Below are 24664 nucleotides of genomic sequence, written 5' to 3'. Positions count from 1 at the left end.
CTGGGCCCTGGGCATGCTTCAGCTAGCGGCAGGGACATTAAGGTTTGTGAGAATGAGCCAATGATCACTTGAGTGACTCCTGAGAGGAATTGGTGAGGAAACAGATTGTTGACCCTGAGAGATCCAGTCACAAGGGGCGTTCACTGCCTTCAAGAAATTAAGATGAACATTTTGCAAATGATGGATACATTGCCTCAGTAAAGCAATGGCTTTGGAAAGCCAGATGTTATTTGGAATGCTTTGTTCAAAATGATGTTTGTATGTTTTTAGAGGAACCTCCACACTGTTTTCCAGAGCGGCTGTGCCCTATGACCCAGCAAGAGCACTACTAGGAATTTCCCCAAGGGATCCAGGAGTGCTGATGCATAGGGGCACTTGTACCCCAATGTTTATAGCAGCACTCTCAACAATAGCCAAATTATGGAAAGAGCCTAAATGTCCATCAACTGATGGATAAATTGTGGTTTATATACACAATGGAGTACTACGTGGCAATGAGAAAGAATTAAATATGGCCCTTTATAGCAACGTGGATGGAACTGGAGAGTGTGATGCTAAGTGGAATAAGTCAGGCAGAGAAAGACAGATACCATATGTTTTCACTCTTATGTGGATCCTGAGAAACTTAGAAGACCAGGGAGGAGGGGTGGGGGGGGGGGGAGTTACAAACAGAGAGGGAGGGAGGCAAACCATAAGAGACTCTTAAATACTGAGAACAAACTGGGGTTGATGGGGGGTGGGGGAGAGGGGAAAGTGGGTGATGGGCATTGAGGAGGGCACCTGTTGGGTTGAGCACTGGGTGTTGTATGGAAACCAATTTGACAATAAATTATATTTAATATAAAAAATTAAAAAAAATAAAGTTTCCCCTGTAAAAAAAAAAAAATGATGTCTATATGTCTAAGATTTTTTTATCCCCTGGCTACTGCAAATCTTTAGTATGCTTCATATGTATATCATGTAATTTTTTTCATATGTATTTTTCATATAGATGTTAAATAGCAGATTATAAAATTAAGCACAAGAGACATTTGAGTGCTTGGACTTCCCAGAAACTTGATTTTTATCACCCACTACATTAAAAAATGTTTTACCTCCTCTGACCATTTTCCATCGCATTGATTCACCAATTGTGCTAAGGAGAAAAGAACAAAATGGCAACGAAAAGACTCAGAACCAGTGTAGCTCAGTGTGCTCCTCCCTGGGGCTCTCGTGGAACAGCAGGTGGTCTCAGCTGGGTGTCACCAGTCTGCTCTGCGGCCTGAGGTTTTACACAGTCTCTCTGATAGCCTAGGCAAGTCCTTTTACCTTTCTGACCCTCAGTTTCCCTTATCCGTAAATTGACAAGTTTATGTAAGCTCTTTCAGTCTGTCTTTCCAGCTCTAACATGCTACACGTAGTTTCTCATTGGAATCAATGTGGGAAAAGTTTTAAACTACCCCAGTTTCAAACCCATGAGGTGAATAATACCTTAAATATTGACCGAGTAAAGGAAGGCCGTTACTGTAGTTATTGCAAAACGTTTCTTTGACAAATGCACCCGAATTGGGTGTAGATCCTTGGGAATTACTGTTGATCCCTCTGTCCTGCTTTCCTACTTTGTGTCCTTGTTGTAACTTACAGTCATTTCACATGAGAGGTATTTTTTGTCTGTTTGTTTGGTTTCTGTCTCGTAGTAGATGAGTCTGGATCAGAGCTAGTAAATTGAAGAAGGAAATATTTATACTAAACACTCTCTTCATCTTTCTTGTTTGTTAAAAAATGCCTGTTCCTCTGGAGAGTGTGATGCTAAGTGAAATAAGCTATACAGAGAAAGAAAGATACCATATGTTTTCACTCTTATGTGGATCCTGAGAAACTTGACAGAAACCCATGGGGGAGGGGAAGGAAAAAAAAAAAAAGAGAGTGGGAGAGAGCCAAAGCATGAGAGACTCTTAAAAACTGAGAACAAACTGAGGGTTGATGGGGGGTGGGAGGGAGGGGAGGGTGGGTGATGGGTATTGAGGAGGGCACCTTTTGGGATGACCACTGGGTGTTGTATGGAAACCATTTTGAAAATAATTTTCAAATATTGAAAAAAAAATGTCTGTTCCTTGGGCGCCTGGATGGTTCAGTCGGTTAAGTGTCCGACTTCGGCTCAGGTCACGATCTCACAGTTCGTGAGCTCGAGCCCCGCGTCAGGCTCTGTGCTGACAGCTCAGAGCCTGGAGCCTGCTTCGGATTCTGGGTCTCCCTCTCTCTCTGTCTCTGTCTCTCTCAAAAATAAAGAAACATTAAAAAAAAAAATGCCTGCTTCCTTCGTACTGCTTTCTTGCCGGCCTTATACCGAAAGCGGGCCTGCTTAGTGCCTGGAGGACTGAGCTGTTCTGCTCAAGGCAATCTCTCTTTCTCCTCCAGTATTTCGGTTCCTCAGACCCTGTTTTCTGAGAGATAATTCATAAGATAACAGATACTGTGGTTGTGGACGCATTGAGGATGTCGGCTAAGTGATTTGCCTCTCATCAGAACTTGAAGGCGCTTCGAGGAAAACCCAGTCGTGGGGGGTGAGGGAGGCCAGACTGGGGATCAGTTCTGATCCCTGTGAAATCTCAGCACCAACGCGTCGGTCAGCTTTGTGATGGGAAAGATACCATTTTATCCTTTCTTTCCAATATTAAATGATGTAAGAAGCACGATACTGCGCAATCCTGAGCCCGGCCATGTGATGAAAACATCTCAGTGTGTTTAAAGCGTATGACAGAGTTCAGGGGCACCTGGGTGGCTCAGTCGGTTGAGCGTCCGACTTCCGCTCAGGTCATGATCTCAGTTTGTGAGTTGGAGCCCCACGTTGGGCTCTGTGCTGACAGAGCCTGGATCCTGGATCCTGCTTTGGATTCTGTGTCTCCCTCCCTCTCTACCCCTCCTCTGCTCATGCTCTGTCTCTGTCTCTCAAAAATAAATAAACGTAAAGAAAAGAAATATAAATATCTTACCATTTGTATATGTGCTAGAGATAAAAATAGAAACAGAGCCAGTATCATAAAGTCTTGTAAGAATAACTCCCCATTTGTGCCATTTCTTTCCAGCTGTGTCCTGTGGAATCCCCGAGTCCCCGGGAAATGGTTCCTTTACGGGCAACGAGTTCACTCTGGATAGTAAAGTGATCTATGAATGTAATGAGGGCTTTAAGCTGGAAGCAGGCCAACAAGCAACGGCCGTATGTCGGGAAGATGGACTGTGGAATAACACGGGGAAGCCTCCTGCGTGTACACGTGAGTGTTAAGTGCCTTCACATGTCTTGGCAGATTTAATCAGGAGCAAGATTCACCGTTAGGAGAACTCCAGATTCCAAAGTGTGCAGAGACCCTCTCCACAGCACGTGAGGGCTTGGTCTCTGGCGTTGTGCTAAGATTAAAACCAATTTATTCCGCGTAAAATATCCCAACCATGTATGTAAAGTCAGCTCTGATTCTGAAAAGTTGCTTGCAGAGAATCACGTTGGTTCCATCAGGATCTAGACCCTCTGATGTTTATAGCAAACCTTCACTAGGCTGTCTCTTTCCACATGGGTAGGTGAATTCGAGAGGGTGTAGAGACGCGCCGTCTAGCAGTGGGTCTCCGCACAAAACACGAAGGCAGAAGTCAGCGTGAGTTTCCGATTCACCCCCCACCTCTTTGTAAATCCCTTCACGTTAAAGGCAGTGCCCGGCTTCTTTGTGGATCACCCACTCTACGTAATATGTCGGTGCTCAATAAATGAGTCACTGATTTGCAAAGTGCAGTAAGTTTTCTGGAAAGCGACTTATGGTATATAATAATATTCTTAAGAGGGTCAAAAGTTTGGGCCCATTCTAGAGCTGTAGTCTTAAAAAATAGTAATTAACTCCATAAACAGAGCCAAAGTTCATGCACACACACACACACACACACACACACACACACACACACAATTTACAGCAAAACTTCATTGCAGCTATATTAAAACTAGCCTCAAATAGGAAATAATCTAACTACCTAATTTCTGAAAATGGAAAGTTATATAATATTTCTACACATACAGTGTTTTTGCTCTGAAGATATTTGAAAAACGTTTTCACATGATCTTCAACTATAAAATTAGCCTATTGATCTCTTTTTGTGCACAGTACAGTATTTTTGGTCATGTTAAAATTATTTAAACTCTTAGCTACAAATGCATAAATGTTTACAGAACATAGTTGACTTTCCTCCATACTTCTTAAACTCCTTGTGATCATTTTCATTCATTTATTTTTACCTTTCAAATAATTATTGCTTTTCCTGACAGTCAATGAGACAATAGTAATATTTCTTAGTTTTTATTTCATAAAGTACTGTTTTATTGTAATTAAGAAATAGTACAGGAAGCTAGAAAAATAAGATACATCGGTAGGTTTTTACATTCAATCCTAAATAAAATTATTTCCTCAAATGAGCTTAACCCCATAGATGGCAGTAACACTAGATGTTTAGGGTTACTGATGATAACAATTTCCTGGGCGTTTAACACCCTGCTCACTTTGCACATAGCTTAGAGGTTGTCATTAATAACGCTTGACAATGTAAAGTATCTACTATGTGCCAAATGTTTCAAACAGCTTATCTCTCAATCCCCTGACAGCTCTGAAAAGGGAGGGCACACACGGCCTTACCAACGAAATAAAAGCTACTGGTTTGCAGAGTTAGAGTTGAAGTCGCTCCTCTCCAGTTACGTCCTATGTGCTTTTCATTATGCCAATGGTTCTGTACTCTGGGTACACATGACAATCGTGTAGGGAGCTTTAAAAACTACTGATGTCTAGGTCTGACTCTCAGGGATTTTGAGTTAACTAGTCTTGGATGGAAAACAGGCATTGGTGTTTTGTTTTGTTTTGTAAGTTCTCTGGGTGCTGTGCTTAAAATGTCAAGTGTATGCTAGGTTTTAAAGGCAAAGCCATTTAAAATTTGTTGAGTGTCTGAGAAAGACATGATGCATGATAAGGCAACTATGTAAATTATGTAAATGTAATTTTTATTCTCACATCCTTTTTTAATAGGCCATTTTTTAGAAGAACTTCAGGTTTATAACAAAATCGAGCAGAGTACAGAGATTCCCGTAAATCCTTCCCCGATTATCTACATTCCTCACCAACAAATGGAGAGGCTCATTTGTTACAATTGGCGAACCCATTTCGATACATCATTGTCACCCAAAGTTCATAGCTTGGGTTAAGGTTCACTCTTGGCATCGTATGTTCTGTGGGTTTGGAAAAATGGATAAATACAAATACCAACCATTATGGTACCATACAGACCATTTTCACTGCTCTGAAAATCTTCTGTGCTCTACTTGTTATCCACCCCCATTCCCCCGCCCCTCAACTGTTGGCAACCACTGATCTTTTTCCCGTCTCCACAGTTTGCCTTTTCCAGAGGTCATAGAGATGAACTTTTTCATTATGTATCCTTTTCAGATATCAGGTTTTTTTTTCACTTACTGACATGTATTTAGGGTTCTTCTGTGTCTTTTCATGGCTTGATGGCCCCTTTATTTTTAGTGCTAAATAATACTGGCCCCTTCCTTTTCTGGATGGACCAGAGTTCATTTATCCTCCCACATGTACTGTAGGGCACCTTGGTTACCTCCAAGTGTTGGCTGTTATGAATAAAGCTGCTGTAAGCATTCAAGTGCAGGTGTTGTGTGGACATAAGTTTCAACTCCTTTGAATAAATACTAAGAAGTATGATTGCTTTATCATAGGGGCAGAGTATGTTTAGTTTTCTAAATTTTTTTTTTTAACGTTTATTTATTTTTGAGACAGAGAGAGACAGAGCATGAATGGGGGAGGGGCAGAGAGAGAGGGAGACACAGAATCGGAAGCAGGCTCCAGGCTCTGAGCCATCAGCCCAGAGCCCGACGCAGGGCTCGAACTCATGGACTATGAGATCGTGACCTGAGTTGAAGTCGGACGCTTAACCGACTGAGCCACCCAGGCGCCCCAGTATGTTTAGTTTTCTAAGAGACTGTCAAGCCATTCTCCAAAGGGGCTGCACCACTTTGCATTCCCACCAGCAGTGAGTGAGAGTTCCTGTGGCTCTACATTGTCACCAACATTTGCTGTTGTCAGTGTTCTGGATTTTAGCCTTTCTGACAACGTGTGTTTTGTTTTTTAATTTTTTAAATGTTATTTTTTTGAGAGGGGGGAGAGGGGCAGAGAGAGAGACACACACACACAGAACCTGAAGCAGGCTCTAGGCTCTGAGCTGTTATGACAGCACAGAATCCAATGTAGGGTTCAAACCCACAGACCACAAGATCATGACCTGAGCCGAAATCGGATGCTTAATTGCCGGAGCCATCCAGGCACCCCACCTCCTTGTTTTAATTTGCATTTCCCTGGTGACATATGATGTGGGACATGTTTTCATGTATTTCTTTGCCATTAGTCTACCTTCTTTGGTGAGGTTTATGTTTCGAGCTTTTGCCCTTCTTTTTTTTTTAAAAAAAAAAAAAGATGTTTCTTGTTGAGTTTTATATTTTGGCTAACAGTCCTGTATCAGAGATGTCCTTCCTAAGTATTTCCTCCTAGGCTACATCTTCTCTTCTCAATCTCTTGATGGTGTCTTTTATGGAGCAGAAGTTTTCAGTTTTGATGGAGTACAACTTACTGGTTCTTTCTTTCATGGAACATGCCTGTGGTGTTGGACTTAAATAGTTATCCCCCCAATCAAGGGTCCCCTATGTTTTCTCCTATGTTTCTTCTAGAGGTTTATACTTTACATTTGGGTCTTTGAGCCATTTCAAAGTCATTTTTGTGATGGGTGTGAAGTCCTGGCACGCGCATGTCTGCGTGGCCCGGTGCCGTTTGCTGAAAGACCGTCTTTGCTCCATTTGTATTGCCTTCTGCTCCTTTGCCAAAGATCGGTTCACTGTGTTCATGGGTGTCAACTTGTGCGTTTCCTACTCTCCTCCACCAACCTGTGTGTCCGTTCTTTTGCCAATGTCACACTGACTTCTCCCTTTTGTTTTATTGGGTTAAAACAATATAAAATGAGACATTTTTTCAAAATGTATTTAATATGAATGCAACAATTTAGAAGCTTAACTGAAAGAATATTTTGCAGTTTCCTCTAAGATTGATCTTGTTTTCAGTTGTAAGTATTTCTAGGGACATAATCGATTTTACTAAAAATGACCCGATGGACAGATACTTCCATGATCTGTAAAGCTGTGTGGAAAGCTTTGAAGCCATCATTTTCCCTAAAGATAATCCAGCCTATTGGGGATCACAGTCAGACAGTCTCCGTGGCATTTTCTTTGACATTTTCTTTTAACTGATGAGGCGTTTCCTTTGGATTGAACGTAGAGGCTGCCTCACATATGTGCCTGTTACTCCACAGGTCGATGCAATGAGCAAGAACCTTTAGTGTGTCACTGTAACGTTGAGTTGCTTCGTCCTGAGCATGGGCTGGACGGAATGCCCTGTGCATAAATGAAAACTAGCTTTGATGGCGTACGGGCTGTATTTAAGTGTCAAGGCCACCCCTCATTGGCGTAAGCAACTATGCATACCCAGGTTTTTAGCACCTCTTTACAGCTTGGACTACAGAATGCCGATGCCAGTGCTTTGTATGTGCCAGTAAATGGGTTGGCATCATAAGACTCCAACACAGAGAGCCAACTATGTCAGCATTCGGAGGGAAAGAGGCACGACCTAGCTTTTTAAGTCCTTAGTTGGGGAGTAGAGAAAGAAAGAAGCAGCACACTTCACAAAGAGAGAAGCGGATAAAATGCCTCGGACCCCGTGGAGGAAGTGTGTGAGACCCACAGTGGGCACGAGGGGCCAAGAAAGTCATCACACCGGGAGGTGCTGCACACACCCTGGCTCGTCCGCCCAGCACTCTGTGATGTGTGGTCTGTGAGGACATCTGGCTTACGACTGCTGGCGTAGGCAGGTCCGTGAGACAAGCCTCTGCCCTTGTTGGAGTCTGCACCAATGCACGGGACCCCAGACACACAGCCTGACACAATCATAGCAGGGAGCGATTAGATGTAGATGAGGTTAGGGGCGCCAAGGTGGCTCCGTTGGTTAAGAGTTGGACTGCGGCTCAGGTCATGGTCTCAAGGTTCGCGGGTTCTAGCCCCACGTCGGGCTCTGTTCCAACGGCTCGGAGCCCAGAGCCTGCTTTGGATTCTGTGTCTCCCTCTGTCTCTGCCCCTCCCCCACTCACGCTCTGTCTCTGTCTCTCAAAAATGAATAAGGTTAAAAAAAAGATGTAGATGAGATCATATGGATGCTCAGCCTGGGATCGGTTTTTACAAAAGAGGTGGCACTCTGCTGGGAGGAGCGCATGGTCTGGGGACACAATGGTAATAATGGGGACCGCGCTTTTGAACGGCAGCTGTAGACATTGGATTGCGTCAGGCGTGTCCGTGCTGCGTCATTCGGTCATAACAACAATCCTGTGGAGAAGGCAGCGCTTTCCTTACCTTCCTGATTTAATAAGAGGCAAATAGCAGAGAGAGCCCAAATCTGCAGTTTGCAACCAAATGAACGTGACCGGGCATTACGAAAACATCTGGGGGAGTACTCCATGGCACTGAAACCGCCCTGCTGGAGGCCCCTGCTGCCCCAGGGCCAGCTATACGGTGACACTGGCTTGGCAGACGTGCTTTGGGCCTCATAAAAGCACAACGGCGTGACGCTGCCGGGATCTGCCTGGGGAAGTCCCGTGCCGTGGTCCAGTATGGACTCAAGGCTCTGTGCCTGTTCTAGACAGGCTGAGTGTCAGACTGGTTTCCTGACGAGTGGGGACGAGCGTGAGGAGTGGTGATTTGAGCGCCCCCATCAGCTCAGAGAAATGCCCGGAGAGTGGGGTAACAGCAGAGAAAGCATAGGAGCCGGGCCGGGCCTGGGGGCTGAGAACACTCCCGTCTCCCCACAGCCAGTAGGTGGGGACTCAGACGGACCTCCCTGTGCCCTCCTCAGGTCCCTTCCGCCTGTGCCACGTTTGTCCCACCAAGTCCCCAAGCTCTGCGTACGGAGCACCAGGCCGAGGCAGGGCCGCCTGTACCTGAACCGCCCCCTGCGTGTCCCTGAGGCTCCTCTTACGGCCCGTAGACCGAACTCAGATATTACGGCGTGTCTGACTTGGAACCCGACCAGCTCACGTTCAGTGTGTGCATGTGTAGGTGTTCATGCCAGTCCTGGACCTTCGACTGCCCTCCAGGCTGGAGTCCGTGAGCTTTACACACATCGCCTCACTCACCTCTCCGGAGGTATGCAGTTGTTATCCCGCCAGACGGACAAGAACCTCAGAGGGATTGGTGGGGTCCGCTGGCTGGAGTCACAGATGTAGAGAGGAGCCAATGGGGGTTTGTTTCCGGAAGACCTAGGGAGAGAGTCCCTGCTCCCTGCTTCCGTCCCATTCTGCCCCTAGCAATCTCATGTCTCAGAAGCCTTGTGTGTTAGAGAACTGAGCACAGAGACGGGAAGCGGGTGCCGTCGTAACCCAGCACGTAATTCATCCTGGGAAGCGTTAAATCGCTGACAGTGCGTCAGGGAGCCGCCTTTTGTCTGTAGTGGAACCAAATGATTTCAAGGGTGTGGTCTGAATTTATGTCTAAAACTTTCTAGAAAAGTCGGGAATGAGGGGCCTTTGGCTGTTCAAAGGCAAATATCACATCACTTAAGAGAACTATTCTGTGCCGATGTGAAACATAATATAACACACATAAGGTGGTCTAATTTACACATGCATTTGAATTTTTCTGCTTCAAAAGTGCATATTCTAGGCGGACGATTGCTTTCAAGCTACAATAAAAAATTAAATCACAAAATTATTTCCTACATACAAATGAGGATTCCAGTAGAAAGAAGTTATAGTATGCTCGGTGAAATGGTTGTTAAATGGGAAAAAAGCCGATTTGCATTTTAAAGCTTTTGATACTGACTGCTTCAGTAACACGGACAATACATACAACTTTTATAATAAAATGGAAAATTAGCGCTGAATTTTTTAAGTGTTATTTCTAACTTTCAAGTATTTCTTGCCTCACTATTGTCCATTAGATTTTACAAAAGGGAGAAATGGACATTTCACTTAAGTTCCTTGGTATTCAGGGACTTGGAAAACCTATTTCATTTTTGGAGGGGGAGGGATGGTGTTTTCTCCACCTCATTGAAATTCAGAAACTGCAGACAGTAAGCACGAAGCTTTACCCGCGAGTCAGAAAGCTTGGTTACTGTTGAGCTCCCCGAGACTGACTCCTCTGTGTACGTTGTAGATGTGACACCATTCAGTTTCCTTACTGACTGCAGTAATGTGTAGACCGGAGCCCTGATTCCGAGGAGATGAGAAACACTTCGCCTTTGATAAAGAGTACGTGTAGATGGTAAATAAAATCAGTTCGTCTGGCCGTTAGCTTTACGGACGTGCAGGCTGCGATAAGTAACCGCTTCAGTTTGCCTGCTGCGTGCAGTCCCGCATGTCCCTGCAGCAGGTGCCTGAGGCTCCTTTCTCTCCATTTTAACTTATTTACTGACACTGGATTTGGGTCGTTGAAGATTTGATTCGTGCCAACGGCATAAGAGAACAAGGGAGGCTCTGGGTATTAACGTATGGGTTTCATAGTTTGACCAAATGATGGACAGATAAGCATGATGCACTTTGCATACGGGAGCAATCAAAGCCGTTAAGATGACCGCCTAATGAGAAACGAATCCCAGGTCCTAATCCCAATATAGAGGTTTGCTTTTTCGATTAAAGGCATTAGTCAGTGAAGTAAGTTTGTCGTGAACAATTTATCAGAGACCTACTATGCGTGCCAGGTGCCATGAGCACTTTACGTGATTAAATGTAACACCTGTATATTCCAGAAGAGGCAGAACAGGATAAAGTCATATTGTACCAAATAGCTTTATGTGAGCTGCAAATAGCCCACTCATAGAAAAACTAAGATTATATATAAGTTATGTACATGTAAGTTATCTGTAGGCCATGTCTGTACAACATACGGGTACGTGTATGCATTCGTCTATATATAATACATATATGCACATATGTGTATAATAGTACATATATACATGTGTGCACACATATATAAATACATATGTGTTTATTTCCATATATATTATATACACATATAAATACATGTGTATAATATACATGTTTGTGTATTTATATATTTATGTTAAATATACATATGCATTTATATATGTAATGCATATGTGTGTGTTTATAAATATAAGAATACCGTATATATAATGTTTTGGAGCATATACACTTATACACTTAGTCCCTTAGGACATGGTCTCGGAATTGCTTCTGTTGTCTTTACTGATCACCCCCATCTTCAGAGTAGAATACACACGATACGTTACCCTTGGCTCCTTGACAAACATTGTTTGATCGTACGTCATATCGCTGAGCCCTGTGTCATGACACCAGCTGTACATCAGGCCTCTGTGACTTTCCACTACGCCCCAGGCCCTGTCATGAGCATTTACATGCCTGCAGTCTGAGCCCTTTAATGGACCTTTGCAGCACTATCATTATCCGCATCATGCAGATGGGGACTGGAGCCCCCAAAAGTGGAAAACCCCCCAAGGTTGCATGGTCGGTCCACGGCAGAGTCGGGACTGAAGCCATCTGTCTGCCGCCGGCCCCTCCCTGCTGGAGGCTGGACTCCGCCTTGCAGCTAGTGTGAATGGGCCCATCTTGCCCCACAGGATGCATTTACAAGGGATTTCAGTGAAGATGTTAGCAAAGCCGATGAAGAAGAATCCAGTTCCCGCTTGATCTAAATACATAATCATCATATGCATATGTCTTTTTTAATGCTTATTAAATTAAGTACATATTTAATGCATATTAAAGCTAAAGGGAAAAAAGGACTTTTGTAGGAGGCACAAATCTATTTCCAGCTTCCAAGGAAGTCTGTTTGTTACAAGACTTGGAAAATAGCCCAGGCCAAAAGGTCAGTTCAGAGCCTCAGCTGGCAGCATGTGCTGGAGACGTGCGCAGTGTCCCCCAGCGCTCCCCAGCCCGCCCCGATTCGTCCCGTGCCCGGCGCAGACCGGGGGAGCAGACCTGGCAGGTGATGTGCTGTGTGAGCCTACACGAAGTTGTCAAACAGCCAGTAGACGCCGGCTGGGTTCCTGCTCCTCGACGTCGGGGTGCGTCACTTTGCGGGATGGGTTTGTGCAGTCGTGTGCAAGGTGAGGGAGGAGTCCTCGCCAGCCCTGGAAGCCTCTGTCGTGGCCGACCATTAGCGCCAAACCTCAGCTACTGTAGATTCTGCTGGGGAGGGGTTTGAAGGCTGTACATTAAGGTTGTGCAAACTCGCTGTGGTTATTGAAACCGTCCTTTTGGGATCATGGTGCTCCGTTGGAGTTTAGATATTGTTTCAGATTAGATTCAGACCCCTGCTTTAGGGCCAGCTGTGCTCCACTCTATGATTTTCTTTTGCAAAGACTGAACATGGCTTAGTCTAGCTTTTTGTGTTTTAATTGGACTTGTGAACAGGTTCCCCTTGGCGCCTTGATAAACATAAGAAAGAAAATGTGCCCTGAAATGCCCCATGGTAAATCTGGGTCTTGTTTCTTATAGGTCATTTGCGGCCCCTGAGTAATGGAATATGTTAGTTATTATTGTTTTATCTTTGAGAAGCATAAACCCTGCAACAGCAGGTGCATTTGTCCATTGGGCTGACGGCCATCTCTTTGTAAGTGCCTGTGGAATGGACATCAGGGCCCCCGTCAGACGAGATGTGAGGAAACTGCTTTTTTACAGTTGCTTTTTTTTAATTTGCTGCCATGTAAGCAGAGTGACTCATGAACATGACAGGTTTTCTCCCTTTTAGTCTGGATGGCTGAGCCTTTGCCCAGCCCAGCAGGCTGAGACGTGTGCCAGGCGAGCCGTGCTGCTGTCAGCTGGCCAGGGGTCTGCCTCTGGTGTGTGTAGCTGTGCTCCAGAATGCTTCCACACCTGGGTCAAGCACGGAGCACACACTTCCTGAAATGTAAAATAGTCCTGCAAACTTGAAATTGTGCATGGTTTTATAGATATAGAGATATAGATATAGATATAGATATAGATATATAGATATAGATATATAGATATAGACATAGATAGTTTCAAGTAACTAATGCATTAAATAGACAACACTTTATTTTAGTTTTTATTTTTTCAAAGTTTATTTATTTTTGAGAAAGACACACAGAGCATGGTTGGGGGAGGGGCAGAGGGAGAGGGAGACACAGAATCCGAAGCAGGCTCCAGGCTCCGAGCTGTCGGCACAGAGTCTGATGCGGGGTTCGAACCCACCTACTGTGAGATCATGACCTGAGCCAAAGTCGGACGCTTAACCGACTGAGCTGCCCAGGCGCCCCAAACACACAACACTTTAGGGTTAGTGATCATTCTGCATATTCTGTATATACATTGATGTCGAAACTAATGATTATTCTTTTCTGTTACATTGAATGATTAAGTCTATTCATCTTACTAAATATACATATATATAATATTAAAGTATATATATATGTATATACACACAGTAAATATAAGTATGCATTTACTAAGTATAAATATAAGTATAATATAAGTATATTTTCACTTAACTATTCTAAACCCAAAGTTATGGAGAGACGGGAAAATTAACACACATTTCTATGAGTTCTTGACATCAGTGTCCCCACAGAATGACGTGATGCTGGTTACTTAAAATGTTACAATCATGTACCATCCAAAAAGAATGTTTCCACACATCTGTCACTCCTACTGAAGTGTTTTGAAGAAAAAAATGACTTGACTCCATGTATGACCTCATGCACTAAATTATAAGAATTTAGGAACATTGTATTCATCGCTGGAAGGGAAGTTCACGATTTCCGAGTTTCCTAGCTTAGCCCCATCTTAGACACGGTCATGATGCTCCACCTGGTCCTGTGTGTGTGGAGTCTTAGCAGAGAGAGTGTGTATAAGCAGAACGTATTGGTTGTATATTAATGTCCTCGTGTCACTGTAGTGCCACACCATCAGAGGAAACAGCTCCCTCTTCACTCAGCACTGGATCGAAATCGTGTCTTCTCATGCGCCAGCTTTCATGGTGCCTCCCGCACCCCCTCTACAGCACCAAACCACCAACTTTCTGGAAACATCCACGGCTCCCCACCCTTCTTTTATCTTGTCCCTTTGGATGTCTGCAGACCTGTGTCCCAAGTATTAGAGATTGAGGATCTGACCAAAGCAGGTGTCATCCACTTGTATAGCATTTCACATCAGGCGTACCTCAGCCGGATGGCCACCGGCTTCAATGCCAGTCCCTAGTTTGTGTGGTTTGTCTCCATGAAAGTGTCCTCAAGTCCTTGGGCAGGGCCCTGGCCCTGCTCTCACGGCACTGACTATGTTGTATTTACAACAATGTCAGAATTTAGGGTCACATTCATCATAACCTACAAATTACCCCGGAGACATTGTTAGACTCTTACTTAAAACAACGGAAGGAGGAAAGTCTCACTAGGGGAAATGGGAAAGAACATTTAAACGCATCGACTATTTTTAAGCAAACAATTTTCTTTCCGCAAAAACTCTAAAGATGTTCCTAATTATAAGAGCTGGTTCAGTGTTGGTTATCGGTGCATACTGAAACCGTGACGTTACGTGTGCAACTTACGGGACAGAAAAAACACACAGATAAAAAGAAGACACATGCCCACGACAGGAAACTTCTAGGGATGTTTAGAGGGAACTGAAAAGCCAAGTTTTTAAAAGACAGGCATTGGTGATGTAAATACTGTGGATTCCTTTGTTGTGAGCCCAGTGGATAAGGAGTGAAATACTAAGATTATTTTACTATAAATCTACTCCCTGATTATCAGTACTGTTTTCATCCCGTTCAGGGGTTGGTTTAGTATAATTAAAAAATAAACCATTTTATGTAATTGAAAAAAAATGGCTTTAGTAGGGAACTTCGATTATAGAATTATAAAAAAAAATCTGAACAGTATTTACCAGTATCACTAAGCAGATGAAGTTAATTCAGTATTAGTCTTTTTTGTTATTGAAATCAGATTTCCTGGAAGGTGTTTACCTTTAAGCTAGGGAAAGAGCTGGAATATTCTTTTTTTTTTTTTTTTTTTACTTAGTTACAGTTAGTTAGGTAAATGCTCTAGGGTCTGACTCCACTAAGATCTACTTATTAAAACTAACATAGGAGCAAAATAACAAGAAGCCTGGGGCAGAAAAATGTCTGATCTCAAGAAGGGGCTTTTGTAAACTTCATAATTGAATGCGAAGAAATCTGGCAATTCCAGGACTAGAAAGAACATGAGAATGTTCAGAGGGTTTAGATTCAGTCAGGAATCTTGGGGAGGGGGGTGGCGGTTAGGGGCTTTGAAGTGTTAGGACATTTTTTTGGTCTGGTAGCAAAAGTCTGATCACTCTCAGTGAGCCTGTAAGTTACCTGCTAAAAGGTTGCTTTTAAAACTCTGTGATTTGAGCTCTACTAATTCGCTACTCTTATTCTAAACAACTCACACACTCAGGATTTGGTTAACATCTGAGCTTAAAACAAAAATCCAGAGACAATGTATTTCCTTAAGAATCTCATGCTTTCAATCCAGTCTTGGTGGTGGGGCTTCCTCCCAGAGCAGTGTTGAAATATGGGAGGGTGTGGACTGCATTGAAATCTCTGTCTTTCAATGTCTTTGCTCAAAGACCTTACATTCCTTATTTACCTAAGCCCAAGCAGGCTTGTTCCTCAGCTTCTAATGCACCAGAACTGAGCCGGCTTCTGGGCCCCCCGACCAGTGAGGACAGCCGATTAATGGCATGCTGAAAGCTCGCCCAAGTTGTGAGCGCGAAGAACATTTACGAGGCTGATTAAATCATTCTCCTGTGATGGCATCCAATGGTGATTTTACAAATCTAATTAAATGTGCTTGAACTTGGTGATAAGAAGCACTCCCCTTGTTGGGAAAAATGGGGGGATCTGTTGTTAAAAGAGAAAAGAGAGTTGCATCCCTGCATGGAGGGGCTGATGGGAACACCCCGGAAAATGTATGATATGTGTCTGTAATTTATTGTGGGGACGGGGAAGTCTAAAGGGCTTTCTTTATGGTGGAAATACTGTCATTGTCTGAATACCTTATACAAAACAACGGTTAGTCTTTCTGCTTTGCCGCTGGCCAAAGGAGTCGGTAACAAATCAGAATCACTCACGGTAGAGTCAGATTCTCAATATAAATTCTCAAGTAAAATACAAAATATTTTATGTTGTCACTGAAATGTTTGCAAGACAGAAATTGTGTGTGTGTGGGGGGGGGTGTGAGCAGAGGGTGAGGGTGAGCTGGAGAAGGGGGTGGGATGAGGGTCTTCTGGAGAAGGGGGTGGCATGGGGAGGACCAGCGGATCTCTCCCTGCCCGTGGGGGATGGGGGGAGAGGGAAGGAAGAACAAGCCAGGAAAACCCTTGTCAGGTCTCTGACCTGTGTGACCGGGGCTGCTCACCTTACAGAAACGCCAAGGGGAGAATGAGGTGGTATTTGGGGCCCACAAAGGGTCCTTTGTCTATTCAAGTCCCTTTTCCTCCCACAAGGCCCAGAATTCGGGCACAAGATTGGGGTTTCCTCTGCCGCCAGGCCAAGGCAAGCAGGGGCACTGCCTTCTGTGACACTTTCATCGGCACTAATTCCTTAGGGCTCATCGGTTTCTCGGTTTCTCATGTTGTTTGAATAAGAATGCGGACATCCACTTGGATAAAACTGACCAAGTGGCCCCCTTTTCTCCACCATCTGGAGGAAACCATTTTCTGGCACCATCTTGGTTGACATTCCTTGGGATGTTATCACCCAGACCACGGCCTCACTTGTTCATGCTTAGACATTTGCTATAGGTTATCCCTCTGGGCATCTTTGAAGGTATTAAATAGAACCCCAATTGCCACAGCTTCTGAGGACCTCTGCTCTTGCCCCTCTCCCTTTGCAGAACTTTCACATTAAATATTTATTCCAGTCTTACTTTTCCCTTTACTCAGGTTCCACCCGTATGGTTTTATCCCTTCCATTCCTTTGCAGGTTTGTTTTTTGTTTTTTGGGTTTTTTTTTTTTTTTTTTTTTTTTGCTGCCACAACACTTTCTTGGCACATTAGTTTTCAAAGTGTGAACACACGCTCACACACACACATGTTCACTCACTCAGATTTATAAATATATGTCATCAGCACCTGTTTTAGGGAAAACATACTCAATAAAAAATGTGAAAAGACATAGTGCTTACAGTAAAAGAGCTGTTAGCCTACTAGGGAGAAAGAGATTCAAGTGATCAGTTTTTTTTTTTTTTTCTGGTTTAACAGAATCAGATAATTCTAAGGCAAACCAAAGAGCATTTTCACAAAGAAAGAGGTAATCATACAGAATTTGGAAATCACCACCGTAGATGATATGAGCTCAAAGTAAACGACCGTTTCCACTGTAAATGCCAACAGTGAATCCTTCCTGGCACAAGTAGAGTTTGTAAAAGTTAGTTCAGGTCATTGAAAACAATTCAGCTCATTGTAGAAGTACAGTTTTTGGTGAAATGAAATGAACTTTAGTTGACATAGGCAGTGGGATTGAAATGGAGCTATGGATTTACAAGGTTAAAGGCATTAAAAACTTTTCAGAAATAGCCATCCTGCCTGGAATTCTAAAGGTATTCCAGTTAGAGAAGAATTTGCTTGTATTATTCAGGCAAAACACTTAAATATCCATATAAGTTTTACTTTTTGTTCGATTATAATTAACATACACTGAGTATTCTATTAGTTTCAGGCGTACAATACAGTAATTCAACAATTCTATATATTACTCAATGCTCATTAGGATAAGTGTACTCTTAATCCCTTTCTCCTGTTTCCCCATCCCCCTCCCACCTCCCTCTGGTGACCACCAGTTTGTTCTCCATATTTAAGAGTCTGTTTGTCTCTTTTTCCTTTGTTCATTTGTTTTGTTTCTTAAGTTCCACATAGGAGTGAAGTCATATGATATTTGGTCTTCTCTGATGAACCTATTTCACTTAGCATTATTCTAAGTCCACCCATGTTGTTGCAAAAGGCAAGATTTCATTCTTTTTTATGGTTGAGTAACATTCCTGTGTGTGTGTGTGTGTGTGTGTGTGTGTGCGCGCGCGCGCATGCACATGTACGCACACCACATCTTGATCCATTCATCTGTCATCGGACACTTGGGCTACTTCCATATTATTGGCTGTTGTAAGTAGGGCTGCAATAAACATAGGGGTGCATGTATCTTTTCAAATTATTCTTTCTATTTTCTTTGGGTAAATTCCCATTAGTGTAATTCTTGGATAATATGGTAATTCTATTTTTAATTTTTTGAGGAATCTCCCTAGTGTTTTCCAGAGTAGTTGTACCAGTTTGCATTCCCACCAACAGTGATGAGTATTTATTTTTCTCCACACCCTCGCCAACACTTGTTTCTTGTGTGTGTGTGTGTGTGTGTGTGTGTGTGTGTGTGTGTGTGTGTGTGTTTTAATTTAACCATTCTCACAGGGTTCTGCTTTGCATTCCCCCAATGGTTAATGATGTTAAACATCTTTTCATGTGTCTATTGGCCATCTGTAATTTTCTTTGGAAAAGTGACTATTCAGGTCATCTGCCCATTTTTTAATTGGGTTATTTGTTTTCTTGGGGTTGAGTTGTATAAGTTCTTTATATATTTTGGATGTTAACACCTTAATGTATATATCATTTGCAAATATCTTCTCCCATTCAGTATATTACCTTTTTGCTTTGTTGTTGGTTTCTTTTGCTGAATGGAAGCTTTTTGATTTTGGTGTAGTCCCAATAGTTTACTGTTGCTTTTACTTCTCTTGCCAAAGGAGACACATCTAGAAAAATCATTCTGTGGCCGATATCAAAGAAATTATTGCCTTTGCTTTCTTCTAGGATTTTTATGGTTTTAGGACTCACACTTAGGATTTTAATCCACTTTGAATATCCATTTTGAATCCATAAAAATTTTGGACAATCATTTCCTTTAAAAATACTTAAGAGAAACAGACCTAAGGACTACTTTCAAATTAGCAAATCCTTTTCACATTTTATTCATCATTGATATTATTGTAATAATACTGAAAAGTCCATTTTTTTCACTTTATTCGCATTTAGTACTGGTAAATTACAGATAGAAGATTCAGTGAGATTTTTGTAACATTTGAGTATGTCCGATTCAACTATGATAAACTATATAGAATTTGCTTTCTAATTTACTACTAAATAAGTAATTTATTAATATCATTCTGAAAAAGCTCTGATTTCTCCAGCTAAATCTTCCAGGCTCAATAAATTAATCAGTCAGCTCAGTTCTGAAGGTGGTCGACTGCCTTGAATGTTCATATATGGAGAAATGGAGTGCCAACTTTGTAAAATTCATTTCATATATTATTTTCCTTTAGTATATATATATATATATATATATATATATATATACACACACACACATATATATATACTCACATATATTAAATTTTGCATACATGTTCAGCATATTCGCAGATCGCTTGAAGTCCTCCCCAAGAAAATGGCGCGGGTGACACCATTACCACTATTATCACTGTTATTACATTTGTAGCTCCTGCTCTGTATTCAGTAGTTACTGTAATTCTAGGCCTTCTCCTAAGAGCATGAAAAGATGGTCTCTTTTAAGGTCTATTAAACATTTGTCCTGACAGTATTAATGCAGTCTGCAGATAAATGCTGTGTGCCTGTAAGGCCAGTAACATACAGAATATCTTATGTAGGTGTGTTTCATAGAGAGGAAGGGAATGGGGGCATACGATTTTCTGATCGTTTGTGCCCAAGCTCGTTGTCAATGTCTATTCTATTCCAAGATTCTCAGAGGAAATTGAGACAAATGATATGTAAGATTCTTCTACGCATGTGCTCATTTACCTGATGAAGATTTTCCATCCAAATGAACCGTGCAACTTCTTGTGGGTGATTTATCCGTTTCTATCACAGCGTCACTGCACAATCGCCAATGCACCTGCAATGAGGCCGCCGAATGCATTTTCCATGCATGATCATCCTCCTGTGACTATGTGGGTAGTAGAGAAGAGCACCTGAAATAATAGGCCAGCAGCTTCTGTTTTGCAAGATCAAGTTCAGAGACAAGGGTCTTACCATTAAAAGCAAACGTGATCTGATCTGTCGAGAAAACAATGGTGATGTTAATAAGTATGTTTCATTTCCAGCGGTGATTTGTCCTGGCATCGAAGCTCAGCTCCCGGAGCACGTCACCTGGAGACTGGTTTCGGGGTCACTGAACGAGTATGGAGCTCAGGTCGTGCTGAGCTGCAGTCCTGGCTATTACCTGGAGGGCCAGAGGCTGGCACAGTGCCAAGCCAATGGAACGTGGAGCCTAGGCGACGAGAGACCCAGATGTCGAGGTGAGTGACCAGTGCACTTCCCAGGTCAGGTAGCCATTCTGAATTAGTGACATCACTGACTGCCACCTTTTAACCCCCCACTGTGAGTGATTGCCCCTATGGATTAATAATGTAACCAAATGGCATTTCTCATCATTATAATGATGAATATGGATTTTTATGTGACATACTTAAAATGTACGATGGCTGGGTTAAATATTAAATGTTCTATTTATTAATGATTGCGTTGTATACATTTTAAAATACTCGAATACTCCGATATTTCAGATCAACTCAAAAACAAATCCAGGCCTATGTTTCAAAAGATAACTCCTTCCATGCACTGACTATTCAAACCATCTAATTAGGATCTTGGAAAATATTATTTATGCTGAAGATATTGTGTTCTCAAATAATGACTGTCTTGAAAAGGGAGATTATTATTCTCATAGGTACAAGATAAGCAATTAAGCCTTTGAGTGGGTTTTATAACAAATATGAATAAATAGAAAAATAAAACAATATTAGTATTGTTCAGAGCACTATTTGACTCAGATATATTTAACACATACTCTTTAGTGGGTTGTTCAGAGGAAATTATCATGCACAGAAACAAGTAGTCAGACCAGTGTCAAATTTATCAAGCACACAGCTTAATAAGAAGAAACCAGAATAAAATAAGAAAAATGACAAAAGAATGCTTTGTTGTCTTTGACACAGCCATCCTAATTCAACTTTGAATAGAGCCAATGGTAAGTAAACATGTATCAAGCGCTCAGTCAGGAGCACGAAGGTAAGTTAGGGAGGGTCAGTGAACTTGAGGACCTCCTCCATAGTCCGAGTGCATGACACCACCAGGTCCCCAGACAGCCCTGCCTGAAGCCTGTTTTCCAGAGTAATCATTAACGGTTCCCTTGCCTTTGTCACAAGTGTCCTGGTTTGACTTCATTCATACTAAATTTCCTCCTTGTTCCTCTCGGTCCGAATTAGGGAATCCCCTCCTTCCCACATCCACGCGGGTCTCCCTTACAGGCACCCACTGCAAAGCTCCATGGTGTGATTCAGAGACTCAGTCACTAAGCTCAGCGAGGAGAGTGGAGGCGAAAGACTGGGGAGCCTCTACCTTTTGCCTCTCTCAGACTTTCTAGGCAACATTCGGTCAGTTTCGATCCAGAATCAGAGTCTTAAAAGTAGGCGCACGTAAACTTCTTGGAAGTAGGGAGTTCACGCGGGGCTTCTGCGGATGCAACCGTCCAGTCTAGTTTTTGCTGGGCTTTCTTGTTGCCTGGTGTGCCTGGGGAGGATGGTGTTAGTGTTAGGTGGGTATTTGCTATGCCACAACACGTTACACCAAAGTCCCAAATCTCCATTCCAGAAGAACTGACACAGGGAGACTCGTGTTTAGAAGAATGTTTACAAAAACCGGGGGCAGGGCCAGCCTGATTATTGAACCAAACTCCTTAGCAGGAGGTTTCTACTTCTTTGGGGGGAAGAAAGCAAAGTTGTGTTTCTACCATCCATAAATTGTGTATTTGCCTCCATTCTTCTGAAATTCTAGAAAGTCTGTCTTTCTGGCTTTAACATACCTCAGTCTGGTGATCCCAATACTAAGTCTGGTCCAGGAACAACAGCCAGAAATCCATATATCTGGAGATCTCTCCAGCCAACTTGGCATACAAATGTACTTTGGAAATTGTCAGCCATTCATTGGTATGGGTTGTTGTATCACATCACACTTTGATATTTATCTATCTCAAATATCATGGACCTGTGGCCTTTTCCAGAGTCAGTGGGTTCCAGTGAAATCACTGATTGCTGGGTTTTTTTTTTAATCATTATTTGTAGTTTTCATCATTCCAGTGTGGCCAGAGCGAGTCCCTTCTCCCTGGTTTCTTCATCTTCTCCTTATGATGTCTTTCAAGTTGTCCCTGTTTTCTCAGGAAGACAGGATATTTTATGCTCATCCTGAGTTTTTCTTAACTAAACAAGGAATCAGCCATTCTCCAAGGAGCTCTGGAAACTTTTGGTGGAAAAGGGTGTTAGAGACCAGCATCTGTGCCCAAGGGTATGCATTATGTTGTTCATATTATCAGTGGTAGGAAAAGCTGACCAAGCTAACTATTACTTTTGTGACCAAACTGAAAATGTTGTTTTTCTTCCCCCAAAAAGACTTGATATGAATATTTTTTTGATTAATTTTTATCTCTACTGATACATTTTTTTTTAAGTTAAAATAACTTAAATAACTCAGGGCGGTCATGACCCCAGGGGCAGCTGAGTCATGTTTGAATATTTTCACTTTGAGCAAGGCCTTCCTTTGACTTATAACCAGGCATCTTGGCGTCATTCCTCGGGGCCTACTAAAGCAATTCCAGACTGTGGTCTACACAGCATGCCTTCACATACTTAACAGTCACCTGTCCTGTGACGCTATCTTCACAATAAACTGCCCCGAACCATCCACAGTCATGTCACGTCATCTGTTTGTGTTCATGTTCATCTGCACATTCAGGAGGACTTTTCCAGGTAGAACGTACCGGAAAGTCCCTACTCTTGACCTTATATTTATTTGCCACACTCACTAACACTATCCGTATTTCTGACAGGAAAGATGGCCTTACAGGTCTAGAAACACCATGTCACAACATGACTTTCTTTCTAAGTTGAGGATTTCAATATGCACATAATTGTAGAACTGAAGGCAAGAGCAAGGACGCTGCCCTGTGGGGAGAGACACCCATGGCTTGTGATCCCTGGTCACAGTGAGGGGAGGCGGTGTGGACCGCACAAATACTTGGGAGGAGAAAACAACATGGAAACGAGGCTCTACTTGGATGTTTGACAAAGCGTATGTGTATACGTGGTGTATATGTGTGTTGTGAGTGTGATATGTGTGTGTGGGGGGGGTGTGGTGTGGCGTGTGTGCGTGTGTGTGTTGGGGCAGCTTCCCCAAGTGAGTGTCACTGTCGCCATCGCCGTGTGGGTCCCTGCCAGCCGAGCCCCCATTGCCCCGCTGTGGACAAGCCGCGGCCGTGCTCCCTTAGTCCTCCCTACAGGCTGGTGAGCCTGAAGGAGGACAAGCCCCAGACCCCGTGGGCGCAGGGACGTTTCCCCGGAGGTGAAGGAGCGGCAGCCATAGAGCGGGCTCATCTTCCACCGAGGGTGCGTTCTGGCCCCAGGGGACCTCACGGCCGCTAGCGCGTTTCTGACCGTGTGGACGTTTCAGGACACGGTCTAATTATGCTGAGTGGCTGCACGCAGATCTTTAAATATCCTAACTCAAGGCGAAGCTCGCAGTGTGTTTGGGAAGGGCTTAGTGGAAAGTTCATGATAAATTGTAAAAAAAAAAAAAAAAATTAACTTCTGCGGGAATCCGTTGACATTCGGCCCCGGGCACGTGTTAGCACTGTTGCTGCACATGAGACACAGCCCTACGAGTTGAGCGATCCCAGAAGCTGGAACTTCAACAACAATAATGTTCCAATCACGACCTCCCCTGTCCGAATTCCTGATAAGACATCCTCCCCAGGACACACACCAGCTGCCTGTGTCCGTCTGTCTGTTTGAAATGGAACCACAGCGGGGACCCCTCAGAGTAAGATCGGCTCCATTCAAAACCCTGGTCTACGTGGCACAGTGGTAAACGTTGTCGTCCCTTGAATCGTCAGTCGAGGCGTTCACACGGATTCAGCCCACGAAATAGGTCCCCAGGTCAGCTCCACGTCAGTTGGCCCCGACCGAGCCCTGATCGGGTACCAAGCGTCGCTTTGGCACTTGCACGCGCCCTCTCGTTAGAGCCAGCGCGCGGCTCTGTGGGCAGGTGTTGGTAGGAACGCGTAAGAGAGGAACTAAGGAGGACCCCGGAGTCTTGGAGGAAACCGGCCTCCCCGTAACCGGCAAAGCGAGGACCGAACCTGAGGAGCCTGGAGCCAGGGTCTGTGTTCTTCTTCGCTACATTTGCTGCCTCCGATCAGCTCACTATCAATAAGAACTCCGTAACGATCAGCTACCCGCGGCCTGGGCCCTAACCCCTTTACGCAGAGTAACTCAGCAAGTCCTTGGTGCCCTCAGAAGGGTCTTCAGACCCTTGGTCGTGACCCATGCAAAACCACACGTAAGCCTCTGGGAACAGTCAGCCTTGATGACTCCACGGTCCCAACAAGTCACACAAGTACACGGAGGGAACGGGGAGCTAGGCCTCCCGTTGACGCGGGCGTCCTGTTTTCATCACGCGTGACTAAGTGCGCCTGACGGCC

At 43.5% G+C, this 24664-nt stretch overlaps 1 protein-coding gene across 5 annotated transcripts in view; it reads left to right on the top strand.

The window, feature by feature from the left end:
• Positions 1-24664, top strand: part of CSMD1 (CUB and Sushi multiple domains 1) — a 2004702-nt gene that overhangs the window by 1901526 nt on the left and 78512 nt on the right. For all 5 annotated transcript variants that reach the window (XM_053900776.1, XM_053900775.1, XM_053900774.1 and 2 more), the window contains 2 exons: positions 3066-3251; positions 20235-20429. In XM_053900776.1, coding sequence (XP_053756751.1) covers positions 3066-3251; positions 20235-20429 — 381 coding nt within the window. The remainder of the gene's footprint in view (positions 1-3065; positions 3252-20234; positions 20430-24664) is intronic.

This window comes from Panthera pardus, unplaced genomic scaffold (assembly GCF_024362965.1).
Source record: "Panthera pardus isolate Hobbes unplaced genomic scaffold, ASM2436296v1 HiC_scaffold_13, whole genome shotgun sequence".
Lineage (NCBI taxonomy): Eukaryota > Metazoa > Chordata > Mammalia > Carnivora > Felidae > Panthera > Panthera pardus.
Note: the sequence above shows the minus strand (reverse complement) of the source record. Positions and strands in the feature narration are given on the sequence as shown.